Genomic DNA, 24,400 nt, shown 5'->3' on the forward strand with positions numbered 1-24,400 from the left:
CAGTAGCTGCGCTAAAAAAGTCGCCAATGTTGACAAAATCTTACCTCGAGAGAAGAGGACGACGGTGTCCAGGAATTCCTGGAAGCTGATGCATCCGTCCTTGTCCTTGTCGACGCAGTTGAACATCTGCTTGACGAACAGCGAGTCGGGCCTCATGCCCAGGGCCTCGGCGAACTCCTTCTTCGTGAGCGAGGTGCGCATCACCATGATGACGTCGCTGCTGACGTCCTCGAGCTTCCTCTTCTCGCCGGGCCTCAGGCCGAACGTCAGGGCGTAGGCCTCCCTGAAGAAGTGCTCCAGGCGCTTCTGCCTCTTCTCCTTTGTCTCGGCGTTGGCCAGCATCACGTCGCGGTACGTCTGGACGATGTCCAGCGACCTCTTCTGGCTCGAGAGGAACGATTCCAGCTTACCCAGGAACTTCTTCCGCGACTGCTCGCTGTCGAACTGCATCACCTGGTGGCGGAACATTCAATTAATACTGATTTCATCAACACGCGATATGTGCCAGTGGCGTCTTTGGGGGGAGGGGGGGGACAGGCTACGGGACCTAAGTCTGAGCCGAGTCCCCATACTATTTTAATGCACTACGTATGAAGTAAAACCCCTGTTTAAGGGACGGGTGTCCTGATCCGTGCCTCTTAAATAGTGATTAATGGTTGTCCCTTAAATGGCATACTCTTAAATAGAAGTATCCGTTATCAGAACACGTATGAAGACACGTATCAGAAGTTTTGTCCCTTAAGGGACAAAACGTCTGATTCCGGGCCACACCGGTAAAATGCTATCGGAAATTCAATTGATAACAAAAGTGGACTTTTCATTTTTTTTTACCAAATCGTGGTCCCTCGGCGATTTCAGCAGGACCATGGGCTTCTTGTTGATGTCCTCGGTGACCTCGACGACGATGGTGCTGAGTCCCTTAAGTTCGACCCTGCGTTGTACCTCTCCCTTGCGGTTGAGGGTCGAGATCGAGTCGTCGGGCCCTATCTTGACCTTGACGCAGCGTTTGTGGTTGCTGTGCAGCCATTCCTTTACCTCTGCAAATACATAAAAACACATATAATGTGGGTGACCATATTTCAATACAGTGGAAACGGGGGTGGACGAATGTCGCCAATTTCCCCACCAGATATCACCAGTCGGACAACAAATTGGACCAAATATCGCCGATGCACGACCAAAATGCTATAATAATAATATCTCTCGGAATGACCCGGGACCATGGGCTCCCTACATTCTGCAGCAGGGGCACACCCCAGACTAATTTTTTCAAGGAGTCCCTCTATACTAAATTCATCGATCAAAAAACGATGAGAATCGTCCGTTGTCCCTGAGCTAGAGTTCTGTCAGCCCCATCTTTGGTGGAAAGGGATCCCCATGACCGAAACAGAACTTTGACCTTTGAAGGTCCGACCCATAGACGGAGATAGACTTCAATATCTGGGGGGCACGATGATTGCTGGGGGCATGATGATGATGATGTCAATTCATATATATGCAAATACATTAGATCAGTAGGCTTTACCTTTGACGCTTCCCCCCCCCCCGTATCTCCGCCCATGGTCCGACCCAACCTCTTCCCCATCTCGGAGACCGAAACAGGCCTCTAAAATCGGGAGTCTGGTCACCCTATTGAAAACTAACGCCAATAACGTCATTAAAATTTTGGAATGGGAGGTAGGGCAGTAGCGTAGGCTGCAGAGGACCCCCGCAGGGCCACCCTAATAACACCATGGGCTCTTCAACAAAGTGATATCTGGGGGCTCCACCTAGCTCATATGCATCTTGAAAATCATAGTACAGTTTTTCATTATCACGAACACCCCCAACGCATTTGAGGGTCCCAGAAAATGCATGGATGGGCTTTTGTGTGAATGCACCCCACCTGGTAGAATAATTTCAACATCTTTAGAAGCTTACCTAGGAGGTCCCTGTATGCAGTTACGGCTTTTACGGGGGGGGGGGGGGGTGGAGCTGTGCACACTAATCAGCTAGGATCCAATCCGAGGTTTATGAGGGTGCCAACAATTTTTTTATCAACCATTTTGTGGCCTGTTTTCTGCGGCAAAACGTGAATCTTCTCTGATTTTCGAAGTGATGTGGTCTGAGCCAACCTGGAGGCCCCCCTGCCCCAGTTTCTGGTGAATTTTGTTAGGAATGTCTCTGGTCATCTCGTCAAATGTCCTCGTGAATGTCTGCAGGGAACCATTCAAGTATTACGTAAACAGATTTTCAGCCATTTTTGACCCCCCCCCCCGTCAACGAAATTTCGTCAGCAGCTTAGAATATTTCATATCTTCAAAAAGGGGTGGTTGATGACGTAAACATCCTTCAAACCCCCCTCCCCCTTGTCATCAAAAGTCAGCAATTCCGAAACCCCTCCCCCCCCCCCCCCCGATGCTGACGTAATACTTGAATGAACCCTAGTCATCAGATCGGGCACCGACGTAGACTCGGGGAGGGGGGAAGCAGGAATCCAGCCACCACACCCTTCCCCCCCCCCCATCGTGACTTGGGTCAAATATTGTTCGTTAGTCAGTGGTGAATTGATTTTATGTATTTCATTTTTGGGTCCCTGGGTAACTAACTAGCTTGCTCATGCGGAAATATAAGGCCCAGGATAAAAGTCTCCAACCAGGTTGCCGATATACGGCCAATGTGCCAAATCGAGATGAAACTTGGCGAGTAAATAAAATATCGTGAAAAACACGTGATCGCCAAGGTCGCTAAATGATGGGATAATTTAGTTTATTTTTGTCCAATTTGGCTGAAAAAAAAATTTATCAGCCGATTGGCTACAATTGAAAAGGGGAAGAAAATACACCCCTTCCTTTCTTGGAGGAGAGATCATTATAGTGACAACTAGTTCAATACTGAAGACACCATACCCTCGATCACCAACGACAATACTTGGAACACTAGACCTGGTTTAATACTGAGGACAATAGACAATACCACTAGCAGCACTCGGTTCAATACTAAGGGCACCGGACCAATCACTAGCTAGACTCGGTTCGGTACTGAGGACACCCGACCATTCGCTAACGACGATCGGTTCATGATTAAGGACTCCTAACCCGATGATTAGACAAGACTTGGGGATACTTGACACGACCATCAGACAAAATTCGACCCAAAAACTGGAGACACTTGAGTGAATACTTGTCCCTGGGAATAGATTTTAGTATCTAGCGATGACGCAGCTGCCGACAGAACAGTTTTTGTTTACAACAACCGCCAGAGGGCTCGCTACTTACCCAGTTTCTCGTAATGTTTCTCGGTCTTCTGTTCCTGTTTCTGCTTCATCCTGCGGCGACGGCCATTCTCCAGTTTAACGACACCATATCCAATGGCGGCACAAACTGCAAAAAAAAGAAAAATAGAAAAGTAATACAATCTCACGTGAGTCGTCAAATGATCACCGTCACTAATCGATTGGCGTCGAAACTCACCTATCGGTATAAACGCCAGCAATATGCAGGAATAGATGTAAGTCACTTCATTCCCGTGGAAGTAGTCGTAGCCGCCGAGGGTCATGCACGGCTCCAGGATTGAGCTTACTAGTTGCCTGGGCTGTGGACAGGGATCACCTGAGAGCAACAGAAACGCAAAATTAAAAGGCTGTCTTAGGGGGTCTCAGAACTCCAACGCCAAAATGAGAGAGGCGATAGTGCACGTCAAGACGAACAATTTTTCCAATAAAACACATGGTCGCAACCCATTTATTCAGGAGATACGTGCATTAACCCACTTCATAAGTCGCCAAAATATGGCAACATTAGCGTGAAGAGCTACGCGCGCGCTCGAGGAAATTTCTTCATTCCATTTTTTATAGTCACCACTGCTCTCCCCCTACTTTCCTCCCCTCATACTCCCATTATCTTCACAGGACTTTTTTTTCTTTTCTTTCTTTGGTGACATTGGCGTTAATGTGAGCTGAACATGGAAGTCATTTGTGACCACAGACTCCATTGACTACTAAACTATCGCCCCTCTCATTTTTTTTTTGGCGGTATATCAATATCGACTCTCACCGACCGTCACGCTCACTCACCTTGCCTCCAGATGAAGACGTCCTTCTGTATGTCCCCGGGATGGATGTTGGTCGCATTAACGAGGACGTCCCACAGCCGAATCCTTCTGATTTCATCAATCTCTTCGGGCGTGAAAATGCTTAAAGAGAAGAACTGTCAAAAATTAGGGCCCCGAGACAGATAATATACAGACTTGGCCCGCTTTATTCGAGGGCCCCGCGGACAAGATAATAATATATACAGACTATGTGAAGAATGAATGAAATGGGCCCGCGCGGCAGCGAGAGGAATGGGAAAATTGGCACTCACCTGTTCTGCGTGTTTTCGAACCAGAACCTGTCGGCGTCTCGGATCCGTTCGAACTGCTGCCGTATGATCTTGCGGAACAGCGGACCGGGTCGTCCGTCAACGTCCGTCTCGAGCATGCCGCCGATGTAGAGATCGATGTCGTCCATGTTCTTGTACAGGTTCGCCATGTCGTCGAACAGCTAAAGATCAGAAAACGAGACGGGGTTCTCTTAGTGACTGAACGAACGTGTGCGTCGTACGTACAAAGACAACTAGTGTCTGTCTGTTGAGATCAGACACGCATTCAATGCTGGTGACTCAAATCGGTGAATAAGTTACACACACGCACATCATTTAATAATGGGACATTTGACCTAGTGATTACTTTTTAAATTTGCCCCGATCACTAGCGACACTCGAATCAACGTCAAAGACACTAGAGTATACTTTTATCAACGTTAGGACATATACTGGGGACACTAGATATCAGTAGCAACACTCGTATCAGTACTTGGGATACTTGACCCGATTCTTTAGGCACACGTGGTTCAATACTTAGGACATGTGCCCCCCCTAATAAATAGCGATAACTTGGACACTAGATCTAATCACTAGCGACACTAGGTCATTTCTTGGAATACTCGACACGTTCCTTCAGCGACACTCGGTCCATTGCTTGCCCTGACAAATAGTGACAATACTTGGGACATTAGATCCGATCACTAGCGACACTAGGTTCAGTTCTTGGGACACTTGCCCTGATAAATAGTGACACTCGTTTACTTAATACTTGGGATGCTTCACCGAGTGCGAGAGGCATCCTAGTCTCTCAGCACACGTGGAGGTGTCCAGTGTCCGAAGCATATAAAATAGTGTCGCTTCCCAAGTATTTAACCTAGCGTCGTTTCCCAAGTATTGTGGTATCCGGAGTTATTATCACTCTGTCACACAAGGTGATTTAAGTACAGTCCTAACTTGGTTGCCTCCGAAGTTGGTCGTTTATAGTGATCTCGTAGGGTGCTCCTCTGGATACTACTATACTTGGGAAGTGACACTATTTTATATACTTCAGACACTGAAACCCCCCCCCCCACCACCAATTTCTAGCGACACTGAGATCAATGCCGGGGACACTAGAGACGTGAACCAGATGAACACTGGGACACTTGACACGATTACCAGACACATTCGATCCAAAAACTGGACACATGCTTAACACGATCGCCAGTGATATGTGTAGCAAGTGTAATCATACCTTGGGGGTGGCCTTGTACATCTCCGGATTGATGTGCGACCAGTTCTTGACTTGGTGCATGCCGAAGTACTTTCGCACGGTGTTGTAGTCGGGCAGACCGTTGTCTCGACCCCTCATGACGTTGAGGGCGGCCAGGTCTCGCCTCGAGAAGTCCATGGGCCCGAACAGCTTGTCTGTAAAGTGGTAAATACGATTACAATCTACTCAATAACGCTCTAATCTAGTTATGAAACAGCAGAATGGCGGACTCACCCCTGACGTCAGAGCAGAGCACGTTGTCCTCTCGTTCGGATATCTGCGAGGCCATCCCCATGAACAGTTCTTCGATGCCACTCTCTTCCATCACGGACTACGAAATAAAACGTTAAATGGTCATCATGAAGCGATCCCCGTCGTTCTCGCACGATATATTATTATAAAGAGTATGTGTGCGAACTCAACTTACCACAGAGTCCCACCAAGTAGAGCAGAGTCTCACCGCGGGGTAACCCGTCGGAGTCTTGCGGAACTCGCATTGGCCGTTCCTGCAAAAAACATTATGAAAGAATATCAATTATTGCCTGCACGTGGTAGTGCTGCCATCCAACTTCTATAGACGAAACTGGCGATAAATAAATATTTTGATGAGTGCGATTGAAATGTTCTAAAAGAAGATTTTTCTCATCGCCTATCTTGTTTGTCGCTTAAGAGGTAAAACTTACTCTTAAAATAAGACTTAGTCATTCTCACGCACACTTATTCGTTTGTTACAGTTAATTGTATATCCGAAATCTCTAGTTGGCGATATTTTTGGCGACAAAAAATTTCCAGCGTCACAGAGGATGTTATGATCGCGTGTCACGTTCGTGGATGAAAATAGGAGCGGGTGAGTATTTCAGAGAATTTTGTACTTGTGGTTCGAGTGGCATATAGAACGTACATATGTTACTGCCAAAGCCCGAAGTGCGGCCAATTCCCTTACGGGGCCAGCCACTTCGCGAATTGGCCAAGAGTTTTGGACAAAGTCCGAATTGCAGAAATGATTCGGACTTTGGCCGGTCATTTCGCGAAGTGGCCGAAGATTTCTGGCCAAAGCTCGATGTGCTGATGTAAGACACCCGGTAGGAACCAAATCCATTCTTTTTAATCACCAACGTGTGGCCATATAGTGTGGCTATATAGCAGCTGTATTGGATTAGCTCCAAGTGAAAAATTTGAGAGAAAAACTATAAAATTAATTATATATAAACATATAGTTTTTTCTGCCAAGTTTTGGAGGAAAAAAAATGATTGCCGCATCGTGACCGGTTTGATGGGTGGCCATAACTAACGTAGATATAATTATCACGAAAATGTACGCCACCTTGACGATGATTCTTAATCATGTCTTTCGTTATCGGACTTTGGCCAGGGATCAATTCAATTCAATTCGCCGACAATAGCCCCGGCAAATCGTCTAGGGACAATTTACTGCCGAATCCCTTTCGGGGGGGCTAATGCGGGTTTTTTATTGTTTATGAAAAAATATTTACAAAGCAAGACAAAAGAAAAATATTTACATGATATATACATTATATACATAAAGATTTCACGCCGCTATGTAAACCGACATTTTTCATTTTTTTTTTTTTTTTTTTATGCACAACCATTCATAGCCCTGATCACAGTTTGTCCCGGGGGTCTCTTGGGCCGTGACTTGGTCGCTAACTTATTGTTCAATGGCGCCGTGTTGCTGCCTGTGCTGCTAGTCTGCTGGATCTTCTCGTAGGCTGATCTGGTCTAGTTGTGTGGTTGCCTATGTCTATTCTCCTCCTGTGGAGTTTTTCAATGCCCTCTTTTTCGAGATAGCGCACGAGATTCTCAAGAGTTCGTGATTCTTTTTCGAGCCGGCTCATCCTCCTAAACCACTCCTTCACCAGCTCCTGCCTTGGTTTGATCAGGTGGAAGACTTTTGTGTAAGGGCAGCTGGTGGCATAGTGGAGTGGTGTGCCGACTTCTCCACACATACATTTGTTGTTGTTAGATATTTTGAATCTCTCGAGGTAGCTGGGGAATGGTCCATGACCAGTAAAGAAAATGGCTTTCTCTCGGGACCATCCCACAGCCCTCCATCCGACTCGAGGTAGGATATCGTGAATCAGTCTGCCTGGGTGTTCAGGTTCGTCCCAGTCCTCCTGCCACATTTTTAATAAGTGACTTTTCAGATTGGCCAGGGATCACCGGCCACTTCGCGAACTGGTCGCATCACGAATTGGTCAATTTCGGGCTTTGGCAGTAACATAAGGGTAGCCATGATCAAAGTTGGCGCGTTCTGAGACTGCTTACAGAAATGAGAAAGTTCTGAAAATTTGGTAACATCTAGATGAAGGGATGGAGAGAATTTTCAAAGTGCAACTTTTTGCAAATTTTAAACCTTAAAGTTTGGCCAAGTATCCCCGAACACAAGTGTTGACTGTCTCCAAAGTTCAATCGAATATCTTTAGTCATTAGGTCAAACGTACCCAATGTTCAATCAAGTGTTCGGTCATCTGGCCAAGTGTCGCCCCAGTATTCAATCAAGTGTATAATAATCTGACCAAGTGTCCTTGTATTTCAATCGAGTGTCTTTTGTCATGGTGGGGGGTCTAGTGTCCTGAGCAGCGAGGGGCTGTAGTCATCAGGACAAGTGTCCCTACTTCTGAATCGAGTGTGCTTAGTCATCGATCAAGTATCAAATGCTGCCCCCCCCCCTCCCCGAAATGTGACAAAATGACCGAAAAAAGGGAAAAACATGGCCACATCTATTGTACTATCATTTTGGTTTGCCCCCCCCCCCCCACGAACGAAATTTCTGGCTACGGGCCTGTAAGCATGATAGTGAACAAAAGGTTGACCCAGCGGTCATGGGACGAAAAGAGTGATCTAGAGAACGTGCAAGTATGCGAACGACGAACAAAGTGACATAGAGAGGGATCAGGTCAGTGAGTAACCAAAAGAGTGTGTGAGCATGTGAGTGACACAGCAGAGAGAGAGAGAGAGGGCGATCTACAAAGTGTACGAGTATTGGAGTGACCAAGAGAGTGACCTAGAAATTGTCAAAGCATGGGAGTGACTTGTAAAACGGGGAGCCCCTTTGCACTTGAGGTTCCTGGGTAGTAACCGAGTGGGCCCACGCGTTAAGGCGGTATTGCTGGCCATTCGGGGGGGGGGAAGCTATAGAACAGTAATGACTGAAGCATATGTTTTCAATTGCTGATTAGGTTCAAAAACTTGAATTCCACGTTTTTTAACCAATCAGCAACGCGACGTTTCATCTTTAGGTCGTAAAAATCCGAACCCTCGTTATTATATATATCGGCCATTTTCTAACATTGGACCCCCCCCCCCCCGTACTAGGACCGCCTTAAAGCCGGGTTTTCCTAGGAATAGGTTTGTTGCGCAGCGTGAACCGAATTAGACTATTTCGCGCCGACAGAATCATGTTACATAATTACGCTACGCGTTTGTGTTTTCCTAGCGTGGCGCATCATATCAGGTCGGCTATATAAAGTATATGGATTTGGCATCAGCTACTCTGTCGTCTGCATGCTCCGGTTTGAAGGGAAGGGAAAGAAAACACACAAGAGTGAAGAGAATATCGGAAAAACGCGCGGCGCACGACGCATTTGACTCCTCCAGAAGCAATCGGCCAATCACGCCAGACGTAAAGCGCTGTCGTGAGGCGTATTGCGCTCTGTAGGAAAACAGTCATGCTGCTTTTCTTACTGGTGAGTGGACGGCGTGTCGCGCTGGGCGAATCACGTTGCGCGCGGCACAGGAAACCTGCTCCTAGGAAAACCCGGCTTAAGAGAATCATGAAGAACCTGGCGAAATAATTTTTCCTGAGACCCCCCCCCCCCCCCACAAAGCTGCATAGAAATACCCACCTACCAATTCGCATGTTTACTGTCAAAATTTTCAATCAGATCTCATTGCCATCATAAGAGGGGAGGGGCCTCCATGCCGTACACGGGTGAATTCATGCGTTAAGGCGGCACTGATGGGAGTGGCCAAAAGAGTGGCGCAGAGACAGTGCCGTCTTAACGCATGGGTGTTAAGACAGCAAACTCGAGTGCAGACTGGGCCTCTGGATAGTGAGATCTGGTTTAGATTTTCGGGATTAAGCATGTGAATTGGTAGGCACGTATTTCTAATCAGATGGAGGGGGACGGGGGCTCAGAAAACTCGATTGGCCCGGGGGGGGGCCTATGATGCTCTTAAGATGGCCCTGCGTAGAGAGTGTGAAAGCATGTGAGCAAACAAAAAAAAGAGTGATTTAAAGATAAACCATTTCAAGAGGGAAAAATGAGGGCACCAAGCGGGCTATAGCGGCAAATTTTAGAAATGAGTGGTCATGAAAATTAGACTAGAATGAGGAAAGGGTGGTAAGAAGTTTCATAACTCGCAGGCGGAAAAATCTTAATACGGATAATCTATCCGTAAGATATTATTACGGATATTATTTCCGGATAACTATTTGCATGTAGTGCATATTGTTACTTACCGTTTGTAGAGCCCCGGAGGGATGAGAGTGTGGCCGAATCGAAATGCCGCCGACTGGAAGACGTGGCAAACACCCGGATGCAAGTCTGGTTGGTAACCTGCTCGTGAAATAGAAAGGACCAAATGTCAAGGACAAAAAGAAGACAAGGACAACGAGTGATGATTATACAGTGCACGCCAACATTTGAGTACATTGAAAAATGTCGAACCTTGATACGGTGCGACGTCCTCCATCAACAACGTCGGCAAGTACTCGTACAGGATGATGTTCTGGATACTGGCCGTCACCCACCGCCTGGCCCTCTGGAAGATGTCCTCGTCCGACCAATCCGGGTGCTGGCCGTGGATCCTGCGAGCCACGACGTTGTGCCACCTGTGGAACAGGATCCCGAACGAAAGGATCGCCGGATTCTGGTTCGTCCTCGGATCTCCCAAAACTGATACAAAAAACAAAATATCAAATCACTGAAATCGGTCACTTCGTTGGATCGAACCACGATGTCGTTGGTGGTACGACGTCGGTATAAGGTCCTCATTCATGACATACGTGGTACTTGTACGTCGTCTTTCCAAGTGTTTTGTCATTAAATCGAGTTTCCCCAGTCCATGGCATTCAACCAACTATCCCTAGTTATTTTGCCAAGTGTCCCCGGTATTGAAACAAACGTGTGTCCTCAGTTGTCTTGTTAAGTGCCCCGTCATTGTCTAATGTCCCTAGTCGTCTTGGCAACTTTCCGTCATTAAATCGAATTTCCTCTGTTGCATTGCTAAGTTTCCACAGCATTCAACTAAATGTCCCCAATCATCTTGCCAAGTGTCTGGCAAGATGTATTAAATAGTATTAAATCCCAGTATTAAATCCAGTGTCTCTAGATGTCTTGTCAAGTGCCTCTCGTCATTGAATCGAGTGTTTCTCTTATATTGTCAAGTGTCCGCAGTATTCAATCAAGTATCCTCAGTCATCTGACCAAGTGTCTCCGGTATTGAAACAAGTGTCTCTAATCAGTAAGTCTCATTATTAAATCGCGTGTTTTTATTCGCAGGATCAAGTTAACCATATCATGCGCATGCTCCGCAATTTGTTAGAAATTCCAGAAAGGAATGTTCAGAGGAATGCGCTGTAGTGTCTCTAGTTATCTTGTCTAATGTATTCAGTAGGCTATTGGATCGAATGTGTCTGGTAATTGTATCAGGTGTCCCCCCAGGTTAAATCGATTGCATCCGTATCACTGAGTCAAGTGTCCTCGGTATTGAACCGAGTGTCTCCAGTGATCGGGTAAAGCAACCCGCTTTCCCGTGGTTGAATCGGGTGTCTGGTCATGGTCTCTAGTGTCATCAGTATTTAATCAAGTGTCTGTAGTGATCATGTTAATTGATCCCAGAGGTGAATCAGATATATCTGTATGTCAATGAGTCTATTGTCTTTGTTTTCTCCATTTGGCATTCTCATGAGGCTCGATTGAAAATTAAAATATGGCCAATTTCCGAAGTCTGGTCAGTTCGTGAAATTGATACGCGTGTTTTGGCTAAAATTCGAGGTAGAATACCACTTCGGGCTTTTGCCGGCCAGTTCGAGAACTTATGACAGACTTCGGAACATTGGCCGTAATTTTTATAAACACTTACGGTACATCCTCTCCGGTGTCAGCATGCCGAGGTGACGAGCGGGCGGATAATTGATGAGTGGCGCCCTCTCGTGGTTCTTCGGAGGAAATAATCCGCCCGAATCTGTACGAAACGTCCCGTTCTCGAACGTTCTCATGATGTTGACCCAAGCCTCGCTGGTGCTGTACACGAAGCTGCCGTCGATCCAGCTGGTCATCTGGTTCAGCTGAAACGATCGAAATAGGAATCCGTGACCATTATTGCAGTAGTTTTCAAATATTTGGTGACCACACGGCCCCTCACTCTAGCAATCATTCATCCCATGGCTCCATCTCCATAGCCATCATTTACCTGTGACTCCTTTGCCAGGGTGGTAGTTTTACCAGTGGCTCCCCCTCCAATTTTTACCCAGTTCCTTTCCCTCATTTGCTGGTGTTCTTTCCATACGTGGCTCCCCCTCCAATTTTTACCTATGCTTCTTCTACCAATCACCTAAGGGTCCCTTCCACACATCATTTACATACATCCCTTCCATAAATTACCGGTGGCTCCCTTCCATGAACTACCCGTGGCACGTACGGCTCCCTTCCATGAACTACCTGCGGCACCTACGGGTCTCTTCCATCAGCTTCATACGTCCCTTCTATCAATTACCTGCGGCGGTCTTTTACTATTTATTCATGTCCAATCCATAAATTACTTGCGACCCTTCCATGAACTACCTGTGGCACCTCCGGCTCCCTCCCATCATTTACATTGCACCTCTCTTCCGCCCTTTACATCCTTCTACTCTATACCCCCTCCATAAATTACTTGCGGCTCCCTTCCATGAACTACCCGCGGCACTTACGTCTCCCTTACATGAACTACCTGCGGCACCTCCATCATTTACACCGCACTTTTCTTCCATCCTTTACGTGTGGCTACCTTCGACCATATGTCCCTTCTATCAATTTTCCTCCGGCTCCTTTCCATCATTTGCCTATATGTCCCGTCCCGTGCATCAATTGCCCAATGACAGTGACTATTTATACGCAGCTCCTTTGTGTCTACGAGCTCACCCTTGCGATCATTCACCTGCACAACGCATCCTTCGAGAGACAACCTCTGTATCGATGAATCATGATCGAACATTGAAGACGTTGCGAAACAACAACTGTCCCGTCCGGATGATCTGGACAATTATCCATAATAAAGTGGAGCGAATGGGGAGGGAGGGAGACAAAATAATGACCGTAGTAATAACGAAGAGTTGTGCGTTCACTGTGCCAAGGTCTCGGCACTAATACTGCGGACATTAATCGGCGCTCCACCTACAATAATTAGGGTAATCTCGGCAAATAACCCTCGAAGTGATCGCAATTATCATTTCATCGCCAATCACCGGCGATGGCCGTTTCTTCCGGATGGATGCGTCGTCGTCGTTCATGAATGGGAAAAGAAAAAAGGCAAATTATGGCCATCGGTGGCGAAAGCGACCATCCAAGGTCGACGCGGTCATGGTCCAGAACATCATAGAATCGGCCATCTGGTTTATGATCGGCCATTACACGTGCCTCCCATCCAGGAGTGGATTTATGGTTTCACCGCCAATGGCCTAAACACGACAGAGACAACCGTTGTATCGATGAATTCAGCGTGGCCAAATTCGAGAAAATTCCAAGAAAATTTGACATTCTAGGCTAATTTTCATGGCCACTCATTCCTAAAATTTACCTCCCTGGGCTATTCCAACACCTTCTAAAGCACATCTAGTTAAAGATGGCGCTGGCTATTCCTTGCTTAGACACCAACCCCCCCCCCACCCCACTGTCAATATGCCTCTACACTCCCGGCCTCACACACTTTCTCGATTGCTCTTATGGTCACTGACTGACCTGATACCTCGCTCTCTAGGTCACATTTTTAGTCACTCCCATGCTCCAGCACTTTCTTGCTTACTGTTTTAGCCACTCACTGGCCTGATATTTCGTTCTTAGGTCACTCTCACGCGTGTACGCTCTCTAGGTCACTCTTTTGACCATTTATATGCTTGCACACGCTGTAGGTCACTCTTTTATTCTCTCACCGACCTAGTCCCCTACATTCTAGATCACTTCTATGCTTGCACATACTATTTTGGTTACTCGCATTATTACAAACTCTTAATGTCACTCTTTAGGTCTCTCACTGACCATCTTCCTTGCCCTTTAGGTTTACTCATGTGCTTGCAAAGTTTTTCCGTCATTCATTTGGTCACTCACTTGTATAGGCGCGGAAAGGACCACTCTCCCTCCACATATATAAAGTGTATATATTCTGTATATATTCGTTTATTATTAGGAGGGGGTAGCTCAGTCCCCTCACAATTTTTTTTTTGGGGGGGGGGGGAGGCTCAAATAGTCTCACCCCGCCATTCGGGCGCTAGTCTCTCGCTTTCTAGGCAAAGGCGGATTTATTGTTTTACTGCCTGTGGGCTATAGAAATTTTGCCACCCTTCGCCCATTCTACTATAATATCCTTGACCACTCAAACCTCGAATTAGCCGCCCCTTTTCCACCCTAGGACCCTGAATAACCTGCTAAGACCCCCCCTCCCGTAAATACACCTCTGGTCCTATTACGAAAGGAGACAAATCGAGAAGCAACACACTTACTTGTTCCCTTGGACTATTCGGCGATTGTCCGGTCTTCGGGTCGTACAACGCCCTGGAGAACGGCATGAAGGTCTGGCCCTGGCAGTCCTTGTCGAACGCGTCGTCGCAGGCCTGGACGGGGATCTTTTGGACCTCTATGGGGCAACCGGATTCGCTGGCCATCAGGATCTCGGACGTGGCGACCTGTCCTGTTTCGACGAAAATTCCCAATGTGAGATTCACGGCGGCGGAAAATTCATCGCCAACAATTCATTGCCACGCAATCACCGAAAGGAAAATTTACCGCTGGGAAAATTCGCGGTCAAACAATTAATCGGAAAAGTGACATAATGAGTGAGTGGGTGAGCAAGTGAGTGAGGAGTTAGTGAATGAAAGCAGGTAATCAAACGTGTAACTGAGGGAGTTAAGTGCCACAACAAATGAAGGAGTTAGTGAGACAGAGCAAGTGAGGGAGTTAGTGGCTCAGCAAGTGAAGGAATCAGTGACTAGCAGGTGAGGGAGTTAGTGACACAGCAAGTGAGCGAATGAATGAACAAGTGAGTGGATGAATGAGCAAGTGAGTGGGTCAATGAGCAAGTGAGTGAGCAGGTAAGCAAATGAACGAGTAAGTGACTCACTCAATAACTCACTCACTCGGTAACTCCCTTATATGGTCGGTCACTCACTCATACGGTCACTCGCTCACTCGATAACTCACTCATATGATCGCGCACTCACACGATAACCTCTCGATCACTCACACGGTCATTCAACCATTTAATGGTTCACTAATACGGTCACTCAACCATTTAATGGTTCACTAATACGGTCACTCAACCATTTAATGGTTCACTAATACGGTCACTCAACCATTTAATGGTTCACTAATACGGTCACTCAACCATTTAATGGTTCACTAATACGGTCACTCAACCATTTAATGGTTCACTAATACGGTCACTCAACCATTTAATGGTTCACTAATACGGTCACTCAACCATTTAATGGTTCACTAATACGGTCACTCACTCGATCACACATACGGTCACTCGCTCATTCATATTCACTCATTTGCTTAATCACTCGATCACTCACTTACTGGTGACGAACTGTTGTCGGTGGATTTTTTCCCAGAGGCGAATTTGCGTGGCGGTGAAATTCTTCTCGAATCATGGCAAATGCTTAATTGGGGGACGGATACTCACCGAAGAAAACGAAGAGAGCCGTCAGGTTGCGGACGGAAGATTGGCCGTCGGTCCCTCTCATGAGAGCTTGACTAAGAGACCTCGCGGACGGCCGGTTCATACCAGCCATCTGGTACACGCCGTCCGCGTACGATGGCGGCGCTTTCCTCGTCAGTTGGCTGTCTGCAAATCAAGGAAAAAACACTCTTTCATTTTCGAAGAAACACCCATTTATATAAAATGGCTGCCGGCCGTCACCACCCGACAGCGACCGAGAGGTAATAAATTGCTCACCGATCGATCCCCAATCCGGATGGGCGAGGTTGTTGTACCAGCCATCGTATCTCTGCTTCTCGGTGACCAGCATCCTGTCGTCGTCGTCGTCTTCGTCCTCGTCCGCCGCTGAAACTGACAAACCATACATTTTACTCCTCCAAATTGCAAAATCAATGCAAAATCGCAACGAATGGATTCATCTCCAAGACAGAAAAAATGCATTTTTTTACGCTCTATTAAATAGTAAAGAAACTCGACCCCCCCCCCCTCCCCCAACTCACCTAGACTGCCGGCGAGCACTGCCTGTACCCATCATAAAAGAAAGAGCACCCCTTACGGCAAGTTTGACATATGAATGCATGAAATCAGGATGACTTCAATACCTTGAATGCAATTTGTATAAGGTGGGTTTAATTGGAACGGTTGATCAAGTGCTCGCGAGCGCGAAATAGGGCACGTGTATCGAGCACTGAGTGTACCTCAGGGAGCACCGTGGTGATCGCGAGCAACGGGTTGAATATGCCTGCCGTAAACAATGGGGCACTCCCTCTTCCCTCCCGCGATTACTAGACACTCGACGATTGAATGCTGAAGATACTAGATCTGATGACTAGACCAGTGGCTCTGAACCTAAGGGCAGGTGGCTCCCCTTGTGGTCCTCAGATATTCTGGGGAAGGGGGAACACGGGTGAAAATCAGATGAAGGAGGGAGCCACGACAAGTGTTGAAAGGGGAAGACAGAGAGCCATGAAGAAATAAAGCTTTCAGGTAGGAATATATGGTGGAAAAAAAATGTGACCACTTTCAGAATTCAGCGAAACTGTCCATAGGAAGGACCGTTTTAACTCATGGGACCACGTAGGCATGTGACTCGGCACCTCATATTCATGGGGGGGGGGGGGGGCTACACGTTGCGATATGATACTATGATCAAATGTTGTAAATGTATAAGCTGTTACTTCTCCAGCTAAGTATGGGTCCCCATATCTTGGATCCAGGCCACTAGGCTGAAATCTTTAATGGGCCTCCTCTATAGTGAATTTATAGTGTAAAAAAATGATAATGAGACTTGTTCCGGGGACCCCCACTGGGCCGGAGCTATATCAGCCCCACCCTTGCAGGCGCCATGACTTGGGACCCACGATGTTGTGACGGTCATGCAAATAAAATCTCCACGAGGAGGTTCAGGGTAGGTGCAGACCAAGGGTAATGTATCGGTAGTGTCTATTGTAGGTTCGGATGATCGTCCCATATTCTACACATCGATCTTATTTGGCTCTTGGGGGGGGGGGGTGATCACCAATCTTCTGGATCCCATCGATAAGTAGAAGGGCCTTGATCTTGGTTGGATGAAGGTAAGGAGCCCCTGAATAAGAGGGAGGTGGGCATGGGCTGAAAAGGGTTGAGAAACACTGGACTGGACAATCGTTTGAAACTGGGATCTCTCGACACAGCGGCAAACTGAATCGGCAACACTCGATTGAACATTGGGGACACTCGACCCGATAACTAAAGACACTCGATTGAATCATGGAGACAATCTATCGTTTCTATGGCCAAACACTTTCGATTGAGTACTACCACTACACTGAATAACTACTATCTAACCGTACCTGCACCTAGTACACATTACTCTCTACGGAATTAACTTCATTGAATACTGAAGATACTCAACCCGATGACGACACTTGATTTAATACTGGAGTCAATTGACTCCATGACTTGATTGAATGCTGAAGACACTTGATTCGATGTCTAGACATTCGATTCAATACTGGGGGCAATTGATCTCCATACTGAAAACACTTGATTGATTCGATGACCCGACACTAGATTCAATACTTAAAACAATTGATCCCATGACACACTTGATTGAACACTGAAGACAATTGATTGAACAGTGAAGACAATTGATTGAACACTGAAGACAATTGATTGAACAGTGAAGACAATTGATTGAACACTGAAGACAATTGATTGAACACTGAAGACAATTGATTGAACACTGAAGACAATTGATTGAACACTGAAGACAATTGATTGAATGCCGAAGCCACTTGATTGAATACTAAAGACACTTCTTCATTTGATGACTAGACGATCGAATACTGAGTATAATTGACCCAATGACTATACACTTGCTTGAATACTGGGGGACACTTGACACGATTACTAAAGATACTGAATTAAATGCTAGGGGAATGCTTTACATGGTGACTGCTGTCGATTGTATACTGGGGACACTTGATCCCATGACTAAAGACATTCAATTGAATACCGGAGTCACTTAACACGATGATAAATACTTCGATTTAATACTGGGAACATTTGAATCGATGACAAAAAGACAGATGGCTTGTGAATTACTGATACGTGTGAATACTGAGCGCGCTTGACACGATGACCAAAGGCACTGAATTCTATACTGGGAATGTTTGACATCGTGACTGCTGTCGATTGTATACTCTGGGGACACTTGACTAAAGACAGTCGATTCTCTTATTGAGGACATTCTGTATCTGGTGACGTTTCACACGAGAACCAATCGTGGAAGTGACTGGTCTTGCCTCAGCTGACCAGTCCCTGCCACGTTCGCGATACAGCCATCGAATCAATCTCAAAATGATACACATACATGCATACACATAAAACAAAATGGCGTCCAGGAAGTAAAACCCCAATTTCTCCCCACATATCGATTCTTGATAATATTTCCGACCAGCAACCCAGGGTCACAGGTGATTATGCCCCCACACACACACAGAGATTGTTCCCAATAGCCATGATTTATGTCCAATATAATCCCTGCCGCCGGACGGACACCCCTGACCCGATAACACAACATCTCGCGATAACAATAAAAGATAATAATTTTTGCAAAATTACGCGAGAAAAGAAAAAAAAAAAGTTGCAAAACTCGTAGAAATAAATAATTTTTCTTCTTGTTCTTCTCTTTTTGGCCGCCATTTTATTTATTTTTTCACACATAGCTGGTCAACCCTTTCCTCGCCATTAACGGGTCGCTCGTGCGATATATTATAAATATATTATAAATAAATATGTATATTGCTTTTTCTTTGTATTACTATATATAATATAGTATGTGTGCGTGTGTATGCTCTGATTCTTTATAAACGTCTAACAAAATGGCGGATTATTATTTGCCGGTCAAGGATTCAACAAACGTCTGGTGATGGATATGATTGTTGAACAAAAAGAAGCAAGAAAATGGTAACAAAGTTTTTAACTGGCCAGCCATTGGCCAGTCCACCTTGAGCTCAAACGATTCTCCCCCCACCGCTATTTCACATGATATAGCGTCGAGGTTATGGACCCCCCTTTTTTTTTGACGGGTAAGACCTTGGTGTTAGGTTTGCAATACATTGCAAAGTGATTGGCGTCGAGGGTTTTTTTTTTTATCCCTTTCTTCTGTCAATAAGAAGGGACGCCTCGAACTTTCCGTGTTGTCCACTTAAAAGCAGGGGTTCTTAACCTTTTTCAGCCGCGACCCAAAAGCAACAACATGATCAGCTTCGCGACCCACGGGACTGTTTGTGTTTCGGAAATTAGTGAAGCCAGTGCCGCGACAATACATTTGTAACAGGACTGATATGCATGGCTCATCTAGGAAACTCCTGCGAATCAAGTTTGTGACCCGTACCTCAGGAACACTGGCTGTAAATGGATTTGCACGACCCATCTCTTATGCCCTTCGAAAAAAGTTCGGGTCGTGTACCATAGCTTAAGAATCGCCGTCTACAAATGGATTTGTACACCTCGGAAGCCCCTCCCCCTGCCATCCAAGTTTGGGTCGTGTCCCATTGCTCACGAATCCCTTGCCATGAGTAGATTTTTATGACCCCCCCCCCCCCCGCAAATCAATTTTGGGTCGTGCCCCATAGCTCAAGAATACTCGGCTGTAAAAAAAGGGTTTTCACGACCCATCTCGGATGCCCCTACGAAGCAATTTTGGGTCGTGCTCATACAACACCTTCTAAAGCACAGCTATAGATGGCGTTGGCTCATAGCTGAAAAATACTCGGCTATAAAGTGGGTTTTCACGACCCATTTCGGATGATGTCCCCCGTGAAGCAATTTTGGGCCATGCCCCATAGCATGGGTGGAGATACGGGGGGGGAGCATTGCCCCCCCCCCCCCAGTGTCAAAGGTGAACTTCACTGATCTAATGTATATATGCATATATGAATTGACATTATCATCGGACTTCCATCATCCCCCCAGACTTCCAAGTCTATCTCCGCCTATGCCCCATAGCTGAAGAATACTCGGCTGTAAGTAGGTTTTTACGACCTATCTCGGATGTCCCTACGAATCAATTCTGGGTCGTGCCGCATAGAGAACATCAAGAATACTAGGCTGTGAGTGGGTTTACGCGACTCATTTTGAAGTTCCTGCGACCCAAGTTTGGGTCGCGACAAGTAGGTTCACTTTACTGTGATTTTCACACACCCCCCCCCCCCATCCGGTGATGATGGGTTTAGCGATTTTCTTGAAGTCCGATAAATGCGGAAAAGTCGTTGCGAGGGGAGGAGTGGCTCTCCGGTGATGGTGTTTGTGGCTATACCTTGCTTGGAACGCTCTCCGGGCTTGAACATTGCCCGGTTCTTCCAGCATACTCAGCACCCCTTGGGGAACCCGGCTTATATCTCCCATGGAGACCGAGCGGGAGTATGTTTGGTGATGAAGTGAAGTAGGTTAACTTTACCTACCGATCCTGGGGCGACCACCGATGTGGATGGAGCCTTCATTTCCCACCCAACTCCTCTGATTGGAAATTGCCGTATGTCGATATATGACCGGAGTTGGTGTGCGGTAAAGTAGTAGGTTAACTTAAAGTGTGCCGTGAAAATTCAGCTGTAGGTTCAAGCGTGCCGTAAAAAACTGTAGGTTCGAGTGTCGTGAGATGCAAAAAAAAAAAAAAAATCCAGGCTCAAGTGTTTGTTGAGATAAAAAAAGGACGGCAGTGCCGGGGGCTACTTTCGTGAAAACGTCAGTCGTGTCGAAATTAAATTTTCTGTACTTATAAAATGCTGGATCATGTGAACAAAAGTGCGAATATCGATCTGAAGTTGGCTCCTAAGGAGGGGAGACTGGTGGACAGAGAATAAGAATGGGTAACTTTGATACTACTGTAGTAATAGGGTGGAATGTCTTGGAAAAGGAGTGCAAGAGCACACGAAATGGCGCTAAGCGATTTCAAGGTGTTACGACAGTGTCCGTTGTTAGACGCGCTAATAAAGTCTGACATGAAGTTGGAGAGCGAGCCCATCATTCCTGAAAGAGTACGAGCGAATGCGGAGTTTTTTTCACCGGCCCACGAAAGTGGCCGTTTGTGCATGCCGGTAATGAAAGTGGCCGTTCAGAGAATGGAGGCCCAAGATGCCATGACGGCGTAGAACGAGAGTTGCCGAAGAAAAAGGCTTTATTGCTTCCTGATTTTTATATGGGCTGCATTTCGTTGGACTCGGTGAAATTTGAGGGAACGTTTTGTAATTTTTAAATCTGCTTCCCATGGGGCTCGGTTTCTTGTTAAATATAAGCGTCCGTTCCCCAATTTTTAAGTCCCCCCATTTTCCATTGGTTTTCGTGTTTCTTGTGAAATTTGAGCAACCTTTCTCCAATTTTGTCTCCTTTGCATTGGTTTCCGTGGGGTTCGGTTTCTTTTGATATTTGATCGACCTTTTCCTTTGCATTGGTTTCTTTGGGGCTCGGTTACTTGTGATATTTGAGCGACCTTCTCCTTTGCATTGGTTTCCGTGGGGCTCGGTTTCTTGCTAAATTTGAGCAACCTTTCTGCAATTTTTAGTCTCCATTCCATTAGTTTCCATGGGGCTCGGTTTCTTGTTAAATTTAAGCGTCCGTTCTCCAATTTTTAGTTTCTCTTCCGCGACCGTTCTCCAATTTTCAAACTTTCTTGGGGCCCGGTCTGTTGTGAAATTTGTGAGTGGCCTTCCCCAATTTTTACTCTCTTTTCATTGTTTTTCGTTTGCTTCAATTTCTTGTTAAACTTGAGCGAATGTTCTCCAGTTTTCAAATTGACTCTTTTCCAGTGGTTGCCGTCGGGCTCGGTTTCTTTTTTGAGAACAAACGTTCTCCAACTGTTTTTAAAGTAATTGTCGTTGTCGAGCCTGCTGGAAGTGTAATTTCGGTTCCCCGCTGTCGTATTGGGAATGCCAAGTAGGTCCAATGGGTCTGGGTCGACCTCCGTTGAACTATTCATTTCATCAGCAACGAAATTCGCAGCCATACTTGATTCAGTCCCGTCCGATGCCGCAAGAGTTGCCTGACGGCGCTTGCGTTAATTATGTAGGGAAGTACTACGCGTACGTTTTGTGTTCCGGCCCTCATTCTTTTTGTGATTTTGTTCCAAGAAAAATTTGTGGACGATTTTTTTTTTTTTATTTTGGTTGTACTTTGCACTCATATATCGCGGGATTTTGAAAAAATCCGGAAGTGTTCGCACTTTTTTCTAATTTAGAGCGTTGTATCTTTTCAAGTATTTAAGATACAAATTTAATGAACTGTGTGCTATAACTCCATGCTGTGTAAATGAGGAATACATATGCTATGACCCAGAATGAGTAATATATAAGCATATGTATTCCTCTTCAAAACATTACTTGGTTTACTGGAATTGGATAAGTGGTTCCTGAGATATGATCCCATTTATAGACACGTTTCGAATCCGAAAATGAAAATCGTTGGTTCATTTTGCGCAAGCACAATTGCTGAAGTCAGGCTGCTGCAAATATAAAAATGATACTGACACAAACTTTGGTTTTTCCTCTTTAAAACGAGACCAAGATGGCAGCGCTATATCCATTTTTATGGAGTTATTTAAGTTTGACATTTCTTCGACAAAAACTGTCGCTCATTTGGGCGCGATTGCCTCTTCTGCATCGATTTTAAAGACGTTTGCACGTCAAAAACGATAGGTTCAAGCTTCCTTCAAGTGTCCTGTGAGATGAAAAACTGTATATTCGAGTGTCAATTGAGATACAAACACCGTAGGCTAAAGAAAGTGTCCCTGTCCCTTGAGATAAGAAAAAATGTTTCTTCAAGTGTCTCATGAAGTTAAATAAAAACCAGGCTCAAGTTTTTCTTGAGATAGAAAACGAAACATTCAATCGTCCCGTGAGATTGAAGAAACTGCAGGTTCTCAAGTATCCCTTGATATGAGAAAAACTGTAGGTTCAAGTGTCCCTTGAGATTAGAAAAAAGAACTATACGCGCAAGTGCCCATTGAAATAAAAAAAGAACTTGTGGGTTCTAGTGAACCTTGAGATTCAAAACTGAATGTTCAAGTGTCCCTTGAGATTCAAAACTGAATGTTCAAGTGTCCCTTGAGATTCGAAACTCCGTTCAAGTGTCCCTTGAGATTCGAAACTCCGTTCAAGTGTCCCTTGAGATTCGAAACTGAATGTTCAAGTGTCCCTTGAGATTAAAAAATAAAAGAACTACACGTGCAAATGCCCATTGAAATAAAAAAAGAGCCTGTGGGTTGTAGTGTCCCTTGAGATATTTGATCATTTTTGATCATTTTTGTCGCACCACGGTCATTTTCTGCACACGAGGGCTAATTAGACCGGGACCTACAATTTATTGCCGATTCCGAACGGCAGGCTTGTTTTTTTACACTCGTCGAGGGGTTGGTGCGCTAACCCCTCGATGGGGGACTCCTTGCGGTAGCAATTTTTGCTGCGGTCAAGTCACCGTTTTTTGTTGTACCCCTACGTCAGGAAAGTTTTCTGACAAGGACGAACTGGGTATCGAACTCGCGACACCTCTAAACATCCTTTGGTACTTTAGGCGAGCATCTTATCGACCGGGCTACCGCGCCCCCCTTGAGATACAAAACTACGTTCAAGTGTCCCTCGGAGAAAAAAAAACACAACAACAACAACAACAGAACTGTAGGTCCAAGTGTTTCCTGAAATAGGAAAATACTGATAAACACTAGAGAGTAAGTAAATCTTTGTTTCCACTATCGGAGGAGGCGGCATAAGTAAATTCGAGAAACTCTCAGAATGATGCAAGCAATACGCAATTAACAACTATTTAGGCCAAAAATCACGAACAAAAATTTGCATAAAAACCCTGAGACGAAGATTCGAAAAGAGAGCCACAAAATGCCTTTTTTTACGGCCCTCTTACGGCCGAAATTTTTACTAGTTTTTTTTTTAAACTGTTAGTTTTTACAGGAAAAAAAAAAACGCAAAGAAAGCGTTTTTTTATTTCAATGCCAAAATGCATGCGCTGATGCTTCCGAACATTTCCAAATACCGCGGAACGGCCTTCGACGTAAAAACGTTTTACGAACTCGAAAAAAAAAAGAATAATAATAAAGAAAAAGCCAAGAGAGAGAGAGACTAGATTATGCGCCATCATGGGTATGACCTTGTAACCCTTCGCACCAAACAAAAACTGGGCCAAATAACCAAATACGGATAAAGGGAAATTGATTTTTAAAAACGCCAGTTAATCCCTTCAACATCTAATTAACTATTAATCACCCCGAAATCCGACGATTGACGGTCAAAAAGTGGTACCAGTGCCCGAGCATTGGCGAAATTCCCCCACGATAACGATCGGAATCTTATTCGGGTTCGGTTTTAATTTTCCG

The 24,400-nt window shown here is 45.6% G+C and overlaps 1 protein-coding gene across 1 annotated transcript in view; it reads right to left on the bottom strand.

Annotated features, from left to right (window-relative positions):
- LOC149070928 (dual oxidase-like) overlaps nucleotides 1-24,400 on the bottom strand; it is an 89,385-nt gene that overhangs the window by 23,903 nt on the left and 41,082 nt on the right. The window contains exons 2-16 of the mRNA XM_089248506.1: nucleotides 15,775-15,888; nucleotides 15,502-15,663; nucleotides 14,318-14,505; nucleotides 11,704-11,908; nucleotides 10,287-10,514; nucleotides 10,079-10,175; nucleotides 6,023-6,101; nucleotides 5,830-5,926; nucleotides 5,578-5,750; nucleotides 4,344-4,522; nucleotides 4,055-4,173; nucleotides 3,453-3,590; nucleotides 3,258-3,362; nucleotides 832-1,037; nucleotides 45-453 (exon numbers count right to left, since the gene is read on the bottom strand). Of these exons, the coding sequence (XP_089104632.1) occupies nucleotides 45-453; nucleotides 832-1,037; nucleotides 3,258-3,362; nucleotides 3,453-3,590; nucleotides 4,055-4,173; nucleotides 4,344-4,522; nucleotides 5,578-5,750; nucleotides 5,830-5,926; nucleotides 6,023-6,101; nucleotides 10,079-10,175; nucleotides 10,287-10,514; nucleotides 11,704-11,908; nucleotides 14,318-14,505; nucleotides 15,502-15,663; nucleotides 15,775-15,888 (2,499 nt within the window). The remainder of the gene's footprint in view (nucleotides 1-44; nucleotides 454-831; nucleotides 1,038-3,257; nucleotides 3,363-3,452; nucleotides 3,591-4,054; nucleotides 4,174-4,343; nucleotides 4,523-5,577; nucleotides 5,751-5,829; nucleotides 5,927-6,022; nucleotides 6,102-10,078; nucleotides 10,176-10,286; nucleotides 10,515-11,703; nucleotides 11,909-14,317; nucleotides 14,506-15,501; nucleotides 15,664-15,774; nucleotides 15,889-24,400) is intronic.

This window comes from Pholcus phalangioides, unplaced genomic scaffold, assembly GCF_987345545.1.
Source record: "Pholcus phalangioides strain wild (caught in Gottingen) unplaced genomic scaffold, Ppha-v1.0 ptg000020l_1, whole genome shotgun sequence".
In the NCBI taxonomy this organism is placed as follows: domain Eukaryota; kingdom Metazoa; phylum Arthropoda; class Arachnida; order Araneae; family Pholcidae; genus Pholcus; species Pholcus phalangioides.